Source organism: Eurosta solidaginis, chromosome 5 (genome assembly GCF_040869045.1).
Source record: "Eurosta solidaginis isolate ZX-2024a chromosome 5, ASM4086904v1, whole genome shotgun sequence".
Lineage (NCBI taxonomy): Eukaryota > Metazoa > Arthropoda > Insecta > Diptera > Tephritidae > Eurosta > Eurosta solidaginis.
Genome location: NC_090323.1, coordinates 30,953,450 through 30,969,459, shown reverse-complemented (window position 1 = coordinate 30,969,459; position 16,010 = coordinate 30,953,450). Strand labels below are relative to the sequence as shown.

The window sequence follows — 16,010 nt, the reverse complement described above, 5'->3', positions numbered from 1 at the left end:
ATGCTCATAATAGGGGCCTATATTTTGCTGCTGACACGACCGCCCGTGATTTACTTTACCTTTTTTTAATAGTACATTGAATTTAAACTTGTATTTATGTACAACCCACTAAAGTTAACTTAATTAAAGTAAAGTGAACAAAAGCCTAGTGAGTTTTCTTTGGAACACCTGCATTTGTGAGTGATAAACCCATCGCATACAGTCCACTCCCGCTAAGCCGCAGAAGTACACCCGCACCGCACAAGTGAAGTAATCCGCCACAACAGAAATAAATTTGGCATACGAAACTTAATAGGGACCAAGTAACTGATCTCGATAGCTGGAAATTTGATGTCTCCAAGTTTTATTTCAACTTAGACATAAAAAGAACTTCTCAACCAATTTTCGCGTAAATTTTTGTTTACTTTATTTTTATAAATAATAAAATAATAACCGATCTTCTAAAAACCACAACAACTAACAATGCACATACAACAAACCTAATTCAAATTAAATTAAAGAAACTTAACGGTTCTTCATAATATCTTCTTGACGGCGACAAGCACCTTCATCCTTATCAAAATACAAAGACGCAGCACAAGTCATGAGAGCACCTTTGCCCTTAACGCACATGTAGTATTGATGGGGGTTTTTGTGTGAGATGAAGTGAATACCTTCAGCTGGGCAGGTGATATCAACCAAATGTGGAGCGAGCATAGCAGCAGTTTGATAAGTAGTTCTGGTTTTTGAGCCCGTTATCTGAAAGAAATAAAAAATTGTCTAAAAAAATTCAAGCTCAGATCAGCCTCAGGGTGGCCGCCGAACGAAATCCCGATCGGGAACAAAATACTACCCTAAAATATAAAGCTTTAGCTGAAAGGAAAGCTTTTTCTCTTTCTAAAAATATTTTGTTTTGGACATTCGATTTTCAAAGGTGAAATGTTATAATTTCTTCCAATGACCTGTCGTCGTTTCAGCATACTCGTTTTTTTATAGTTTTGTGAAACAAGAAGCCACCAAAAAACAATTTGGGAAGTCATACCAGTTTTCTAGTAAATCTGATCTTCAAGATGAATGAAAGAATGACTATATACAAGATTCCCCCCGGATATACCGCAAAATCGAGAGTTACGAGTAAAAAAAGTGGGGTTTTGTACCTTTGGACTCTTAGGGCCGTTTTCACCATCTTCAGTTAGTCACTTATCTATACGTTATCGAAATTTTCGTTTTCTCCATGCTTTCGTGTCTCAGTTAGTCCAAGAAAAAAGTGTAAACAAAACTCAGCTGTTTGGCTAGTTTTCATGTATTCACAATAAATTTTTCAAAAAATGTTCACAATTATCGATTCAACCGGATTATGTCGGTCACTCTGTGTTGGTGAAAACGTCAATCGAAGCTGATAGATTGCTATCCTCCTGGTAAAATCCAATTTAACCAGATATGGTTGTTGTTGTAGAAGTGCTTCGACCCAGCCAATAGGAGCAACCGATCACAAATTGTCATCAATATCCTCTAACGGGAGTCCAAGGAAACTTGCTATCGTTTCAACAGGGATAGACCATAATGAGAGGGGTGTTAGAGGCGTTGGTTCCACATAACAATTAAAGAGATGGTTGGTGTCATGTGGGGACACATTGCAAGCAGGGCGTCGTATATGTCAGGGTAGTATGTCGGGGTTGATTCTGGATTTTGAGTAGTAGTAGATTTGAGTTCTTTGAGTACTGGATTCACCGGGCAATTCCTGGCATAAAGGTCCGACGCCTGTTTGTGGAGTTCACTGAGGACCTGCTTGTGTTTTTTGGCGTCATACGGCTAAGTTCTAAGGTGCCGTATTTCTTCATAATGCTTACCGAGATGACTCCTGAAGCCCCTGGGTGGTGTTGGCTCATCAATCAGATGTCTGTCGGGATGCCCTGGTTTCTGGGTATTCAACAGGAACTGTTTGGTTAGCATCTCATTTCTCTCCTTGATGGAGAGTATTCTCGCCTCTTAGACCAAGTTAATGAGATTGTCTTCATTTTCGCACTTAACTCCTAATCGGTAGTTAAATAATTAGATTTCCAATATACATTTTTTCATTCGATAATCGATAATTATGAACAAGTTTTAGACCCTATTTGTGTCCGACCTCCATAACATTTTTCCGAGCCAGTATTCGATAAAAAAACTCACCGTGCATTTGGCATTAGCAGCTAAATCACAATATTTGCAGGCTGGATTGAAGTGCAAGCCGCTGATGCAGGTTTGATTCTGAGGCTGACCATTCATGCAAATAAAATATCTGCAAATTGAAAATAATACTCAAAATAAATATCATATATATTATTTTTAATTGCTGTTTTTATGTACGGGTCCTTTTTCGCTCTTATTTGAAATCCAAATCTATAAATAAAGTTTTGGTTGTAAAGATGGAGATTCGGGCTATTAGCGAGCTTTGGGCAATTTTGGTCGTAGTGCTTTTGTTTAGCTATATATTTTTAAAATAATTTCTTAAAAATAAACGATTGTGAGCACACAAATAAATCTATTTGTAATCTGGCACTATTGTGAATATTTGCCTGCATTACCGGTACTTGCTACCATACGCCAGATGGCAGCGCAAGCTGTGTTTTAATTGATTGATAGAACAGCTGATTCATGTTGATATTTTATAAGAGACTTTTATATTAGTTGCGCAAGATGCGTACGGATCCGGCTCGTATACATATAAATCAATTAAACCAAAAACTCACTTCGCGCACGATGACTGACTGGCAACGTAAACAATTTCATTTGGATTTTGATAAATCGAGCAATAATTTGAAACACAATCAACATTTTTGGGTAAATCACAGGCACGCAAATTCGGATTGAATTGTAAATTATCGGCGCATTGTTGTTGTACGGGTGTACCAGCAAAGCACAGCACATATTTATTACAAGTCTTGGCCAATGCAGTCGATGTCAGCTGATTGCTATTACACGACAAACAAACACTATTCGAAACGACGCACGATTGCGTACTGGCATCAAAGTATAAACCGTCACGGCATTCTTGAGCAATCGGTTGTCCATTCACACAAATAAAATATGAAGAGCAATTCCTTATATCCGTTATAAAAATATTATTGGCTACCCCTTCGCACACATTGATCGAATATGCATTGATGGTGAAGGAAGTGACGAAGATCGTGAGCACAAAGGTCAGCAAATTTATACCGTATAACCGACTCACTAAAAAAAAATTAAAAGAAAAGATATTTAGTATTTCAAAATAAAAACAGTTAAAAATTCGTTTGTAATAAGACGCAGCATACCCATAGAACAGAACAGCTGTGCATTTTAGCAGCAGTTCAACAAAGCATTTTCCAAATAAACACGCCGACTTAAGAGCCAGGCAAAGTTGACATAGTCATAAGGCCTTAGACATAACCATATTTTTACTTATCCACATCAATGTTGTTGTTGTTGTTGTAGCAATGCTCGCCCCACCTAATAGCCGCGACCGATCACAAATTGTCATCAATATCCTCTAACGGGAGTCCAAGGAAACTTTCCGTTTCAACAGGGGTGGACCATAAGGAAAGGGGTGTCAGAGGCGTTGGTTCCACATTACAATTGAAGAGATGGTTGGTGTCATGTGGGGACACATTGCAAGCGGGGCATACATTTTGTATGTCGGGGTTGATTCTGGATAGGTAAGAGTTTAACCTGTTACAGTATCCAGAACGAAGTTGAGCAAGAGTGACACGCGTTTCCCTGGGGAGTATGCGTTCCTCTTCCGCAAGTTTTGGATAATTTTCGTTAAGTACTGGATTCACCGGGCAATTCCCGGCATAAAGGTCCGACGCCTGTTTATGGAGTTCACCAAGGACCTGCTTGTGTTTTTTCAATTCATACGGCTGGATTCTCAGGTGCCGTATTTCCTCAAAATGCTTACGGAGATGACTCCTTAAGCTCCTAGGCGGTGCTGGTTCATCAATCAGATGTCTGTTGGGATGCCCAGGTTTCTGGGTATTCAACAGGAACTGTTTGGTCAGCATCTCATTTCTCTCCCTGATGGGGAGTATTCTCTCCTCATTATGCAGATGGTGTTCTGGGGACATAAGAAGACAGCCCGTGGCGATTCTGAGAGCAGTATTTTGGCAGGCCTGTAGTTTCTTCCAGTGGGTGATTTTTAGGCTTGGCGACCATATGGGTGACGCGTAGCACGTAATCGGCTGGCTAATTGCTTTGTATGTAGTTATGAGCGTTTCTTTATCTTTTCCCCAAGTACTGCCAGCGAGGGATTTAAGGATTTTGTTACGGCTCTAAATTCTCGGAACAATTGCGGCTGCGTGCTCACCAAAATGTAGATCCTGATCAAACGTCACACCCAAGATTTTGGGGTGTCGGACAGTCGGTAGCGTAGTGCCATCGACGTGGATGTTCAAAATGGTCGACATTTGGGGCGTCCATGTTGTAAATAAGGTCGCGGAAGATTTAGTCGGTGATAATGCCAGGTTTCGCGAGGCGAAAAAACTGGAGAGATCAGGGAGGTAGCCGTTTATTTTATTGCATAGCGCATCAATCTTTGGGCCTGGGCCTGTGGCCATTATTGTGCAGTCATCGGCGTAGGAAACGATTGTGACTCCTTCCGGTGGTGAAGGTAGCTTAGATATGTAGAAATTAAACAAAAGTGGGGATAGGACACCACCCTGTGGCACCCCTTGTTTAATTCTCCTTGGTTTTGATGTTTCGTTTCTAAATTGCACCGATGCCTGCCGACCACCCAGATAATTTGCGGTCCACCTTTTAAGACATGGGGGAAGGGTAGACCCTTCCAGGTCCTGCAGTAACGAGCCATGGTTGACCGTATCAAAAGCTTTTGATAGGTCTAGCGATACGAGTACTGTTCTATGGTGGGGGTATTGATTTAAACCGCAATTTATCTGGGGGCCAATGGCATTCAGCGCGGTGGTAGTGCTATGGAGTTTTTTGAAGCCATGCTGATGAGGGGCTAGCTGCAAATTTGCTTGGAAATAAGGGAGCAAAATGGCTTCAAGCGTCTTTGCCACTGGCGATAGGAGAGATATCGGACGATACGACTCACCTATGTTAGCTGGTTTGCCAGGCTTTAGTAGCGGGACCACCTTGGCCATTTTCCATTTCTCAGGTATGACAAAGGTGGAAAGAGGCAGATTGAAGACATGCGCTAAATATTTGAACCCCTCTTTCCCTAGGTGTTTAAGCATCGGCATGGCTATGCCGTCTGGGCCCACTGCTTTGGATGGTTTAGCACGACCAATGGCGTCATCAACCTCTTTAGCGGTGATGGTGATTGGTGACGCGCTGAATTTGTGTTTATGTGCGCGTCTATTGGCTCTCCGTCTATCTATGTCGACCGTAGGATGCATTATATATTGTCGGCAGAAAGCGCTCGCGCATTTTTTCGCATCCGACAGCACTTTGTCGCCAAAGGCGATGGAAACTTTGTCTTTGTGCTTAGTCGGATTCGATAGGGACTTTACAGTGGACCAAAGTTTACCCACCGGCGGCCACCGTGGTGTGATGGGTAGCGTGCTCCGCCTATCACACCGTATGCCCTGGGTTCAACTCCCGGGCAAAGCAACATCAAAATTTTAGAAATAAGATTTTTCAATTAGAAGAAAATTTTTCTAAGCGGGGTCGCCCCTCGGCAGTGTTTGGCAAGCACTCCGGGTGTATTTCTGCAATGAAAAGCTCTCAGTGAAAACTCATCTGCTTTGCAGATGCCGTTCGGAGTCGGCATAAAACATGTAGGTCCCGTCCGGTCAATTTGTAGGGAAAATCAAGAGGAGCACGACGCAAATTGGAAGAGAAGCTCGGCCTTAGATCTCTTCGGAGGTTATCGCGCCTTACATTTATTTATTTTTTTAAAGTTTACCCACACCGGTAGAGAGGTTACAACCTCTTAGGTGCTCCTCCCATTTCGCCCGCTTGTGTTCATCTACAAGCAATCTGATGCGTTGGTTTATATTCCTTATTTGGGGGTCGCCTGGGTCAAGCTGTTTTATAAGGTCACGTTCTCTTGCTAAGTTTGCGGCCTCCACCGGGAAGTGGGCCGGATTTCGAGAATTCTCCCGGCGGGAATGAAATGTGCCGAGGCGGATTTAATGACCTTACGGAAGGCACGCTCCCCTTGGCGGGCATCAGTCGGGATAGGGAGGGCAGCTAGGCGGCTGTCTGTAAAGGATTTATATTCTTCCCACTTTCCTTTTTTGAAGTTTATGAAAGTGCGTTTTTCAGTGACGATGAGGTCGGCGTTACGCTCAAGCGAAATAAGTATGGGCAGGTGGTCGGATGCCAATGTTACCATCGGCTGCCAGTTGACGCAGTTTACGAGTTCTGCGCTCACGATTGAGATATCTGGCGAGCTGTGACAGCTTCCTACCATACGTGTGGGGGCGTCTCCGTTTATTGTGCAGAACGTCGTTTCTTCTATTTGATCCGCCAACATCTCACCCCTACTGTCCGCCCGCAAGTTTGAATGCCATAGATCATGATGGGCATTCGCCTAAGATAATGCGATTGTTGCCAGTGAGTAAGGCCCTGATATTAGGGCGGTATCCACTGGGGCAACAGGTGGCAGGAGGGATGTAGATTTTGATGATTTCTAGGTTTGCATCGCCTGACCGGACAGATAGGCCTTGACGTTCTAAGACATTGTCCCTGCGGTAGATGCCAGGATCAAATATACAATATTGCACAGAGTGGTGTATGATAAACGCGAGACCGCCTCCATTTCCGCTCTCGCGGTCTTTCCTGTGGACGTTATACCCAGAGCAGGTCTGCAATGCAGATCTTGCTGTGAGTTTAGTCTCTTGAATCGCAGCAATGCGGATGTTGTGCCGCTTTATGAAATCGACTATCTCCGTAATCTTCCCAGTTACTCCATTACAGTTTAACTGCAGAATTCTGAAGTGCATAAGGGGAGACGTCGCCACTCTGGGGGTAAGTGACGGGTGACTACGCCTGGGTTGGGGAAGGCCAGGACGCAATTGCTGTTGTGGCCCTAGAACTGGGCGTCCTTTGGCAAGCATTGGGGTACCCGGATGATTTGGGTTTGCGACCTGGCAACATGGCGCGATGAAACCCGTCGGGGTGTTGCCGTCGCGGAGACCAGAACATCTAGGGAAGTGGCACCACCCAAGGCAGGAGCTGCATTGGGCGGATGTCGCAAACATATATATTCTGTGCTGGCAAACGGTGCAAACGGAGGTAGGGACTAAGAGTCTGTTTCCCTGACCTACACGATTGCTGCCGGAAAAGAGGGGAGGGGGGGGGAGAGAAGACGGGGCAGGGGCTGTTGCTCAGCATTGCTTCCGACTCTACAACGAAGATTGTAGTTATGAGTGGTAGCAGCTGTTTGAGTTGTTGGCGCCGTGGGGCGCGAGCAGCAGCGGGTACTTGTTGTGGCTTGCTGAGCAGCGGGGCTGCTGGAAGGTAGTTGGGGGGCGCTTAGACGTAGATTACGGGACGCCCTTGGGCGTGAACAGCAAGGAGCCACAAAAGATTTATAAAAGTTACTTGGACGTCGGGTTTTGGGATCAAGCCCAGAACAACCTGTCCGATGCAACCATCCCTTGCACGAGACACACTGAACAGAGTATGACCGTCCTAAAAAGATTCTTTTCCGGCAGATGCAGCAAAACCATTTCTCAGGACCGGGGTCAGGAGACGGACCCGGATTGGATTCGATGCCTTCCCGGAGTAAGAGAATATGGAGCAGTCCTGCTGCAAGGAGCTGCTGGGAGGATGACAATTTGTGGGAGGGACGAAACAAATTAGATGGGGTCACACTGAAATGACAGTCCTTGGTCGGGAAAAATCCCGAGTCGCTCCGGTACATAGAACCGACTGCCTTGGGAGGCGTATCCACATCAATTGGCATCAGTTATTGTTGCCTTACCCTACAAATCGTAAAAGTTTTATAAAAATTAAAAAAACGCCAAAAATTACAAACACATTTGACAAGATATAACTGTCTTGCTCAAAACGTATCCAAAACAATAAATAAAATATACAAAAAGTTAACAAATTCACACACTCAAATATTTTTAGGTTATGGATATGGCGAAAAACCAAAAATCAATTGGTTGGCTATGGTATGGTTATGGCTAGGGCGTTATGGTATGGCACCATTAACCAATTACAATGATTTCCATAAGGTTGGTTAGATCAGCTGTTTTATAGGGATATGGATACATAGACTTTGCCAGGGCTTTTATCTGCTTATTTAATTTGAAATTTTTTTCCAGAAATGGTAAACTACTATTTCCGCGTCTAATCTTCAGCGGGGTGACTCTCTTCCAATCTCTCATTCATTTTTTCTGCTTTTTTTATCACCCATCTTTCGCATCTGTCGCCTTTTTCTTACCGACCCCAACACTGTCTGTCGGATCCGAAAGATTCATCTCACATATGTATACTTAACACCCTTCCTCTGATACCCAACTTGTAAGAAAACATTTTGGCGATACCCAGGGTGATATATTATCTTCGAAGCCGGTTGATATTTGTTAAAAACCGCCACTACTGCAACTCATATAACTGGCTTTCATTCAAAACCTTTTTCTTGCAAAAATTGTTCGATACCTCTGAAACTTTGTCACGTTTGAACAAACAGGTACTTAGCACCCCTCGCTCTTAAATAAAATAAAAATGAGAGTGAAAATGCGAATGAGGCTGCGGGTGAAAGTTTAAGTGGGAGTGAGAGTGACAATAGGAGTGGGAGTGACAATGGGAGTAGGAGTGAGATTGAAATAGGGAGTGGAGGTGCGAGTGAGAGTGGTAATGGGGTTGGGAGTGGGAGTATGAGGGAGCTACATGGAATAAAATATGGACTAGAATAATAAGAAAAATCGAGAATAAAGTATACGATAATGGTATATAGAGAGAAGTAGACGAGAATGGTATATAGACGAGAATGGGAAGCGAGGTTCACTTTTTGAATGTTAGCAAACCAATTTTCGAGCAGGACAAAATGTGCCGGGTCCACTAGTAATATAATAAAAAATTAAATCGAAAAGACTACACGCTCTTCTAACCAGCAAAGCTTAGATACAAAGATATAAATAAGAAAAGTCGACACAAAGAGTATCGTAAAGGATAGCGGCGTCTAATTCCATAGATGTTCTAGGGATTCTGGGAAGTTTACGCCTTACTATCATACCTCTAATACTACGTTTCTATTAAGTAAATCCAAGCTCCGTGTGTCAATTCTATTATGCAAAACATCTCTTCACAAAAATGCAATTTCCGATTTTACGGAAATTTTTCTTTGACAATTCAACTGCAACAATGTTTGAACTTTGACATCTCTGAAAAGGCCATACATTTTACTGATTACTTTAAATGCGAATTTCCTCACTAGTATGAGTGCCTTGGTGCGTCGATGTGAGGACTTAGCTGAACTTTATAGCGCCCGGCTATGTGGCTGGGCGACTTGGAAGCTCCGTGGCGGGATGTACGTGACCAATAACTGCCACCTCTTCCTATTCAGAGTGTTAAGCCACGCCTAAGCTACTTATATAAAATTGAGGGAAAAGAGAAAATAATGTTACAAGTCGGAGATTGTAACATTGTTTCAATACTGGCAATCATGGATGGTCTTGATTTCATTTAAGTACATCTAGCATTGACAAGATGGATGATCAACTGCCTGCTAAAGGTTCATGCATATTATACGACGCGACATGTAGCGACACGTTCCAACAAAATATTCGCGGCATTTTTGCCTAGTTGGTCAACTTGGTCGTGTCGTGTCGTACGACTCTCGCTAGGTGTGCATGGTTCCATAAGAATACATGCAAAGAATATTTTTTCGCTATATGTCTCGTCGTATAATGTGCATGAACCTTAAGTTGTAGAAAAATTACATCGTAGTGACGCACATGTGAGCCCATGACATCAGCAAAACGGAGCACTTCGCGGGACGGAATATTATCACCACTCCTGTGGCGGATGGTCGAAACAACTGTGTAGACGGTGCGAAACGGTACTTGTCAAAATTATGGCACACCGCGGCGTACGCAAATAGTCATCACAAGTTAAGAATATCTACCTACAGTTATCTATGGATCAGACGCTTCGGATACACATGCCTGGGCATATGAAGTCCGGTTTTCTTGCCAAAGCGGAAAAAATGGGCGGGGTAACCCTACAAGAAAAACACATCACAAAATATCTAGGATTTTTTTAAATAGAACTAACAAATTAGAAACTAAGAAAATAGTGTCATGTCAAGGCAAAATTTCGAAACTGCATAAATTTTCATCGTTGTTGCTAATAATGTTTTCATATCTAAATAAGACTAGTACCAAAGCAACTTTATAACCTTTTTTTTTAAAATACTTCGGACAAACGTCATGTAATAGCTTGCAAGACTTAAGAAACTTGAAAGCTGTAAACAGCAAGCCGCAGTGGTGTAGTATGTCCTGTGTTCAAGTCCCGGCCGAAGCAATATTAAAAAAAATGTTTATTATATTAATTTTATTCTATTTTAAGATTTTTTTTTTTTCATATGTACATTTTCTTGAGGATGAAATTCACACTATTTTAGTTTTTATATTAAACAACATCACAAAGTGCGGTTTTGACACCAATATTTGTTTGTGTGTAAAAGGGACTCTTCTTACGTTTTTATATCTTATAAGTTTCATGGAGTATTTGTGTAAATCGACACCTGAACAGATTTGGAATTTTATATCTCTCTTTCTATGCTGGCTGGCTGTTACAACCCACCGTTATATCGACAACTACCGTGGCAAAGTTGACGTATCCATATCCATATAAAACAGCTGATCCAGCCAACTTATAGAATCAAACATATTTGAGTTGGTGAATTTGTTAACTTTTTGTATATTTTATTTATTGTTTTGGATTAGTTTTGACTAAGGGACTTATTATTCGTGGAATATTTTGTAATTTTTTGCGTTTTCATCAATTTTTTGAAAATTTCACGATTTTTGGGTTAAGGCACCAATAACTGATGTCAATTGATATGGATAGGTAAAAATATGGTTATGACTATGGCGTTATCACTATGTTAACTTTCCCATACCTTTAAGGGCCAGTTAAACTTCCTTAACCCTAACGCCATAGTCATAACGATATTTTTACTTATCCATATCAAATTGACATTAGCTATTGGTGCGTTAACCTAAAAATCGTGAAAATTTCATAAAAATGAAGAAAACGCAAAAAATTACAAACATATACCACAAAAATAAGTCTTTTAGTCAAAATGTAACCAAAACAATAAATAAAATCTACAAAAAAATAATAAAATCTCCAACTCAAATATTTTTAGGTTATGGTTATGGCGAAAAACCAAAAACCAATTGGTTGGCTATGGTATGGGTATGGCGTTAGCATTATGGTATGGCACCATTAATCGATTACATTGATTTCCATATTGTTGGTTCGATCAGCTGTTTTAACTGGTTATGAATAAGTCACCATTAATTGGCCCTTTAATAATCAATACAGATTGTGCTAGTATGGCTGGGTATACAATTTCTAGTATCCTTCATATCATCCTGTACTCACTGTTTGTGCGCCAAAAAAAGATAATTCCAAAGTTATAATTGCCCTTAGGTGTCTCGTGACAGTTACACGTTCAGATAACGGTCCTTATTATCGTCAAATTGTGCTGCAAAAGTTGTACTGTTTGCTCTACAAACAAGGTCTAGATTTTATATACCACGTAAATAAACAAATGCTAGTCATATTTGATTTGCTGTTCAAATGTTAGTAAAGATTATATAAAGTTTCGATCTTATCGATATATGTATTGGTATGTAGTACCGTTGGAAGCACATGCTACATATACACAAAAACATATCGCGCATTTACTTCAATAGTGTCATAACTCAAAAAACACATTTTTCCAGGAGAGCCATTCAAAGATTTTAACTGCCATATGTTGCGCATATAAAGGTATATTTTCATTTTATAGCACGTGGTAAATTTGTAACGGATCACAAAGATTTTTTTATACAACATAGTTCATGTTATTGGGTACGTGTATATGTTATTAACTCAAAAGTCATGTTTTTTGAGTTATGACACTATTGAAGTAAATTAGCGATATATATATGAAACTATAGAAGCGGCTGTTTTTCTTTTATTTTCTATTAATGACATTTACATTTAAAAATTTATGTTTAGAAACATTGAACTTCACATTGATTCTATGTCAAAGTATTTTCAATGATATAATACTAATACTTTCTCATTTGACTTCCGTTTTTGGGAATGATCAACTTTACCGCTTTACCAAGGTAAGAAGCGACCATGGCCAGTTTTGATTTCTTTATATGAGTTGGAGAAATCGTTTCTGTATGAACATGTCCTATGTTCCTGTTTATGACTGAATAGGTATTGTCGGACATATCCTTTTTCCACTCTCCCTTATAACTTTGTGGTTTCTTTCGTGCACGTCCTCTTTAGTAGTCAAAATGTATTGTCGGATACGTTCTTTTTGCATCGCTGCTTATACAGTCGGACAGGTCCTCTTCGAAACCCTACGAGCACTGTCAGACAAGACGAACTCTGTACTGGATTCGCCATGTTTTTATACTCAGTTGAGCAGAGCTCACAGAGTATATTAAGTTTGATTGGATAACGGTTGGTTGTACATATATAAAGGAATCGAGATAGATATAGACTTCCATATATCAAAATAATCAGGATCGAAAAAAAATTTGATTGAGCCATGTCCGTCCGTCCGTCCGTCCGTCCGTCCGTCCGTTAACACGATAACTTGAGTAAATTTTGAGGTATCTTGATGAAATTTGGTATGTAGGTTCCTGAGCGCTCATCTCAGATCGCTATTTAAAATGAACGATATCGGACTATAACCACGCCCACTTTTTCGATATCGAAAATTTCGAAAAACCGAAAAAGTGCGATAATTCATTACAAAAGACAGATAAAGCGACGAAACTTGGTTGGTGAGTTGATCTTATGACGCAGAATAGAAAACTGGTAAAATTTTGGACAGTGGGCGTGGCACCGCCCACTTTTAAAAGAAGGTAATTTAAAACTTTTGCAAGCTGTAATTTGGCAGTCGTTGAAGATATCATGATGCAATTTGGCAGGAATGTTACTGCTATTACTGTATGTACGCTTAATAAAAATTAGCAAAATCGGAGAAGGACCACGGCCACTTTTAAAAAAAATTTTTTTTTAAAGTAAAATTTTAACAAAAAATTTAATATCTTTACAGTATATAAGTAAATTATGTCAACATTCAACACCAGTAATGATATGGTGCAACAAAATACAAAAATAAAAGAAAATTTCAAAATGGGCGTGGCTCCGCCCTTTTTCATTTAATTTCTCTAGGATACTTTTAACGCCATAAGTCGAACAAAAATTAACCAATCCTTTTGAAATTTGGTAGGGGCATAGATTTTATGACGTTAACTGTTTTCTGTGAAAATGGGTTGGTGCCACGCCCAGTTTTTATACACAGTCGTCCGTCTGTCCTTCTGCATGGCCGTTAACACGATAACTTGAGCAAAAATCTACATATCTTTTATGAACTTAGTTCACGTGCTTACTTGAACTCACTTTATCTCGGTATGAAAAATGAACGAAATCCGACTATGACCACGCCCACTTTTTCGATATCGAAAATTACGAAAAATTAAAAAAATGCCATAATTCTATACCAAATACGAAAAAAGGGATGAAACATGGTAAGGTAATTGGATTGTTTTATTGACGCGAAATATAATTTCAGAAAAAACTTTATAAAATGGTAGTGACACCTACCATATTAAGTAGAAGAAAATGAAAAAGTTCTGCAGGGCGAAATCAAAAGCCCTTCGAATCTTGGCAGGAATACTGTTCGTGGTATTACATATATAAATAAATTAGCGTTATCCAACAGATGATGTTCTGGGTCACCCTGGTCCACATTTTGGTCGATATCTGGAAAACTCCTTCACATATACAACTGCCACCACTCCCTTTTAAAACTCTCATTAATACCTTTAATTTGATACCCATATCGTACAAACTCATTCTAGAGTCACCCCTGGTCCACCTTTGTGGCGATATCTCGAAAAGGCGTCCACCTATAGAACTAAGCCCCACGCGCTTTTAAAATACTCATTAACACCTTTCATTTGATACCGATATCGTACAAACATATTCTAAAGTCACCCCTGGTCCACATTTATGGCGATATCTCGAAAAGGCGAACACCTATAGAACGAAGGCCCACTGCCTTTTAAAAATACTCATCAACACCTTTCATTTGATACCCATATTGCACAAAAGCATTCTAGGGTTACCCCAGCTCCACCATTATGGCGATATCTCGAAACGGCGTCCACCTATGGAACTAAGGATTACTCCCTTTTAAAATACTCATTAACACCTTTCTTTTGATACCCATATTGTATAAACAAATTCTAGGGTCACCCCTGGTCCACTTTTATGGCGATATCTCGGAAATGCGATCACCTATACAACAACCACCACTCCCTTTTAAAACCCTCATTAATACCATTAATTTGATACCCATATCGTACAAACACATTCTAGAGTCACCCTGGTCCACCTTTATGGCGATATTTCGAAACGGCGTCCACCTATAGAACTAAGGCCCACTCCCTTTTAAAATACCCATTAACACCTTTCGTTTGATGCCCGTATTGTACAAACAAATTCTAGGGTCACCCTGGTCCACCTTTATGGCGATATCTCGAAACGGCGTCCACCTATGGAACTAAGGATTACTCCCTTTTAAAATACTCATTAACACCTTTCTTTTGATACCCATATTGTACAAACAAATTCTAGGGTCACCCCTGGTCCACCTTTATGGCGATATCTCGAAACGGCGTCCACCTATGGAACTAAGGCCCACTCCCTTTTAAAATACTCATTAACACGTTTCATTTGATACCCATATCGTACAAACGCATTCTAGAGTCACCCCTGGTCCACCTTTATGGCGATATCTCGAAAAGGCGACCACCTATACAACAACCACCACTCCCTTTTAAAACTCTCATTAATACCTTTAATTTGATACCCATATCGTACAAACACATTCTAGAGTCACCCCTGGTCCAGCTTTATGGCGATATTTCGAAACGGCATCCACATATAGAACTAAGGCCCACTCCCTTTTAAAATACTTATTAACACCATTCGTTTGATGCCCATATTGTACAAACAAATTCTAGGGTCACCCCTGGTCCACCTTTGTGGCGATATCTCGAAACGGCGTCCACCTATGGAACTAAGGATTACTCCCTTTTAAAATACTCATTAACACGTTTCATTTGATACCCATATCGTACAAACGCATTCTAGAGTCACCCCTGGTCCACCTTTATGGCGATATCTCGAAAAGGCGACCACCTATACAACAACCACCACTCCCTTTTAAAACTCTCATTAATACCTTTAATTTGATACCCATATCGTACAAACACATTCTAGAGTCACCCCTGGTCCACCTTTATGGCGATATTTCGAAACGGCGTCCACCTACAGAACTAAGGCCCACTCCCTTTTAAAATACCCATTAACACCTTTCGTTTGATGCCCGTATTGTACAAACAAATTCTAGGGTCACCCTGGTCCACCTTTATGGCGATATCTCGAAACGGCGTCCACCTATGGAACTAAGGATTACTCCCTTTTAAAATACTCATTAACTACTTTCATTTGATACCCATATCGTACAAACGCATTCTAGAGTCACCCCTGGTCCACCTTTATGGCGATATCTCGAAAAGGCGACCACCTATACAACAACCACCACTCCCTTTTAAAACCCTCATTAACACCTTTCATTTGATACCCATATTGTACAAACGCATTCTAGAGTCAACCCTGATCCACCTTTATGGCTATATCCCTAAATGGCGTCCACCTATAAAACTATGGCCCACTCCCTCATAAAATACTCTTTAATGCCTTTCATTTGATACACATGTCATACAAACACATTCCAGGGTTTCCCTCGGTTCATTTTCCTACATGGTTATTTTCCCTTATGTTGT

The 16,010-nt window shown here is 40.7% G+C and overlaps 1 protein-coding gene across 4 annotated transcripts in view; it reads right to left on the bottom strand.

Moving 5' to 3' along the window:
* Nucleotides 1–396: 396 nt before the first annotated feature.
* Nucleotides 397–16,010, bottom strand: part of LOC137253521 (uncharacterized) — a 422,466-nt gene continuing 406,852 nt past the window's right edge. Inside the window, exons 12-14 of one of the 4 annotated variants that reach the window (XM_067790601.1) lie at nucleotides 2,712–3,192; nucleotides 2,152–2,260; nucleotides 397–738 (exon numbers count right to left, since the gene is read on the bottom strand). In XM_067790601.1, coding sequence (XP_067646702.1) covers nucleotides 505–738; nucleotides 2,152–2,260; nucleotides 2,712–3,192 — 824 coding nt within the window. In that variant the 3' untranslated portion in view covers nucleotides 397–504. Of the gene's footprint in view, nucleotides 739–2,151; nucleotides 2,261–2,711; nucleotides 3,193–16,010 lie in introns of those variants that run through there. The other 3 variants (XR_010953826.1, XR_010953824.1, XR_010953823.1) reach the window with 3 other exon arrangements.